A 3,846-nucleotide genomic window follows, 5' to 3' on the forward strand; every position below is an offset into this window, starting at 1 on the left:
TTGTGTATAAGAGCAGTGATGTATCATTGATGTGCTAAATACTCAACTCAGTCGAGGACATGTAGAAGTGGAATACATAAGAAAAGCCAGATTTATAGATGTCAACTTCCTTATGACGCGACGTTTCGGAGCGTATGATTGCTCCTTCATCACCTGGTGATATAGTGCCGCCTGATGAAGAAGATAGCATACGCTCCGAAAAGTTGTGTTAATCACAATACAGTGGTTAACATCCATAAATCTTGCTTTTCAAAAATTCAGTTGGTCGACAATTTCTTTATTGTATGGTCAATGACATCCTTCTTCGTTAACGTGCATTCTTAAACTCCGTTCCATTTTGTCCATAGCTACTATAATGATCTTAACAAGAAAAAAGCTTATCTCCATCCCTAGGGGAATTAAAATTAAGATTGTGTTCAGGTTTGTACGCCCGATGTTGGCTGCAGTAACCGAAATAATGATCAATAGTTTGGTTACATAGGTACTGAATGTGTACTCAGAAAACTTCCTAAATACAAAAATGTCAGTAATGTCAATAACTGTCAACAGCACAATAAATATCACTAACACCACACACCCGGCTGTTACTGGGTCTAGTGGCGTGCTGGATCGGGCGGTCATGACCATAGCCAGGGTGAACAGGGCGTTACTAAGGATCCAGGTAGCAAAAGCTGCAATACCATTCTCAACAAATAGTATAAACAGCACGTTGTCAATATTCCGTTCTTTAGTCTGTAGTTCGGCCTTGTGTTCGAACCTCGTTCTGTAGCTGAGGGCAAGGCATGCGTAGTAACAGAGAACCGATCCAAGGAGGAACACAAAGGCCAGTTCCAGTGCCTCTCTGTCGATTAGGAAGAGCCAGCTGATGTAAAAAAGATCACCCAGGATGTGCACCCAGTAGAAGGTGGATGTGAAGAGAACGGGATGCAGGTAGAGAGGACCATCCGGTCCCTTCCTACAGAACAGGGTCAGCGAAAAGATGAGCCAGAGAGGCTGAAGAGCATAAATGAAGACAAACACGTAGATAGACCATCGGGCTTTCCTGAACACATTCTCGTAACGGCTGAACACTTCGGCCGTGGTACTCAGGAAAATGTCTGAAAATGTGTACCAGAGAATTCGGTTGTGGTTATCAAACATCATAATGCGTGGAAACATAAAATATTCTAGTAATACCGATTACAGGTACCAATCTGTGTTTTATTCTGAAACATTTTTTCTCTGAGAGCCATTGAGCGACATTTTGAAGTGATAAACATAACGTGTGAATTTACGGATGTCAGTTCTATCGTCTCTATTGTGAGAAACAAAGCGTTTCGGGATGTTGTGGTAGTTCTATTTTATTCACTTTTGTTATATTCTCCGAAACGTAATGTACCTCACAATTAGACGTTGAGATCCTAAATTCTCACTTTTACGGTTCTACAAGATAAGAGTACTGGAGTTACCTGATCCTCCAAGCTCGGCAAAGAAGGTGAGTATGACCGTCACCGCAAACACCAGCAGAGTCGAGACGTTGAGTGGTAGAAGCAGGGACTTGCCTGAACACTTCATTTTGATTTGACGGGATCACTACATAGCAAAAAGTAAAGTTAGTTTGGGGGAAGCCGTTTCACGTTCGGCATGAAGGGGTTGGGCTGTGGGGGCCATCATTATCCAAGGATTGTATTTTTATACACAAGAGTATGAGAGACATTGACTGAACATGAGTATGAGGATTCATATAGTCAATTCAGTCCAGATTCTTTCGGGAGGGTTGACACTAAACGACTACTGCGAAAGATTTTTTTGAATGGGCCCAGTTAAAACTAGAAGAGTCGAATATTTAGACATTTCAAGTGCCGTCACATAAGCCTGCGTTGTATGAATTCACGATCACTTTAATTCTATAGTCGCGTTGTGGAGCACATGCCTAGTATCACTATTTGAAACAGCTCTGTTTTTGCGTGAGCTTGGTGTTCTTCATTCGACTCACGCATTTACGAATATGAGTGCAACAAGGGAATCAGAATTACTTTCAAATGAAGTTACAAAAGCTTTTCATAAATCGAAAACAACTGACGTATATGTGAATAACTACGTGAAACACATTGGTATGCGAGTCAACGTGCCACCCTGAAAGCTGAAACTACTCTGCAGGCATGCGTGATCTCGCAATCGGACCTGAACGTTGCTATGGTAATGATTGTTATATATCATGATATATGAGAAAACCCCGTATCCATTCCCATGTGATGTATCGCGTTTCAGCCAGTGATCTCTGAATGTCAAAACAACGAATTTCAATCTTGATGTAGACCGTATAACGTTTACTGGTCAACAAATACTTTGTGTTTTCTGCTCGACCCATCTAGGGAATGTCTAGGAATGTCAAGGAATGTCTAGGGATCGTTTGCCAGCAAGTCGTGCCTTATCGCCCTTCTATGCAACATGTGTGACTTTGGAGAAGAGGACTCCTATGTGGCTTTTCCGAAAAACAGGTGTATGCAAATCCAGACTTGTACAGTGTCCTCGAGTGTGAGGCGGCACGGCTGGGTCAGTATTGTCACGTTTCCGCGATATCTGAATTACTTTCCCAGTCGACATTTGTACATATCCATCATTTCGTACGCTTGGTCATTAATACTGTTGAAGTAACACCAATGTTGCTGGAAAACTCCGAGTATGTCTATATAGTGTTTTCTATGTGTATTACGCTGTACTAGAACATACACATCAGCAAGACGTTAATGTTCATTTGAAGTAATTTAGATATCGCTCTCGGTGTCTTCACGTGAGCTGCTTTCAGCAATATTCCAGCAATATTCCAGCAACATCAAAACGGAGAACACCAAAGATGGGCTTCACACGCTGTATCCATGTGTGGGATCGAACCCTGGTCTACGGCGTAAGGAGCGGACGCTTTAACCACTAGGCTACCCCACCACCCCGACTTCACATGAAGGGTACAATATCGTGATAGATTTTGAAAATCACCAACAAGCATAACGACGAGGTCGAAAAGACATCTACTAATTCAAAATGCATTTCACACAGTAAACATCTCTGTCAAAGCGAGAAATATTCGTGTGTCATGTTTAGTGACACCCATGGAAAGTTCCACATCACAATAAGAGTCAACTGCTTACCTTTGGCACTTGCTACCCTAATTCTGTTACTGAATTGTAGAGCACGGATCATCGCACGTTCGACCAAACAATATTTAGGATTTGGCAGCCCGAGTAACGTTGCGCAAGACCATTTCCTGACAGCACGGTGGATGAGCGAGATGGGGACAGGCACTCCAATGTGAGCATTATAGATGATGCAGTGCACGTTGGATTGACGTTAACGGACACGTAGCTAGCGGCAGGGCGGTCTGGTTTGTGATACATCGAGTGAGATCCGTCTGTTTCGTGTGTCTGGAATACACTGAATGCTTAAATAATAATAATAATAATATGTTGTCACTGTTGTGGGCACACAGTGACTCATGAAGTTCTAGCTGCAAACATCCAGAGGTGCCTTTGGGCAGTGTTTGTTCATTCTGTTCGCGTGGTACCCACATCCCTTCATTTACTTTAGTAGTTAGTTTGCTGTGTGTAGTATTTAATAACTCTGGTTATTTACTAAACTTTTATTAGACCCCTAGGTACAGAAGTATGCTTTCTCTGACGTCCGTGTGCATATGCCTGGTTTAGGAACTTTGGTACTGTCAAGAAGAATACAGCTAGCCTGTATGGGACGTCCTGTTACCGGATGGTAACATTTTCTAAATGTTTTGATTTGCTATATAAGTAATAATTCTGCGCGTCATCATGTGTCTGAAATATTGCCCGGTGTGATGATGATCATTAACACACCGTG

The 3,846-nt window shown here is 42.3% G+C and overlaps 1 protein-coding gene across 1 annotated transcript; it reads right to left on the reverse strand.

Annotated features, from left to right (window-relative positions):
• Nucleotides 1-3,401, reverse strand: LOC137299027 (uncharacterized). Its single transcript, XM_067831499.1, has 3 exons — nt 3,129-3,401; nt 1,449-1,572; nt 1-1,097 (listed from the first exon to the last, which is right to left on the reverse strand). The coding sequence occupies exons 2-3, from the start codon at nt 1,552-1,554 to the stop codon at nt 289-291; spliced, it is 915 nt and encodes a 304-aa protein (XP_067687600.1). The 5' UTR covers nt 1,555-1,572; nt 3,129-3,401; the 3' UTR covers nt 1-288.
• Nucleotides 3,402-3,846: the final 445 nt, after the last annotated feature.

Source organism: Haliotis asinina, chromosome 10 (genome assembly GCF_037392515.1).
Source record: "Haliotis asinina isolate JCU_RB_2024 chromosome 10, JCU_Hal_asi_v2, whole genome shotgun sequence".
Lineage (NCBI taxonomy): Eukaryota > Metazoa > Mollusca > Gastropoda > Lepetellida > Haliotidae > Haliotis > Haliotis asinina.

Bases quoted from the DNA above. Each gene is read 5' to 3' on its own strand.
- LOC137299027 (XM_067831499.1), bottom strand. From the start codon at position 1,554: ATGAAGTGTTCAGGCAAGTCCCTGCTTCTACCACTCAACGTCTCGACT. The intron at 1,098-1,448 runs GTAACTCCAGTA...ACACATTTTCAG, and splicing joins TGCCGAGCTTGGAGGATCAG to ACATTTTCCTGAGTACCACG.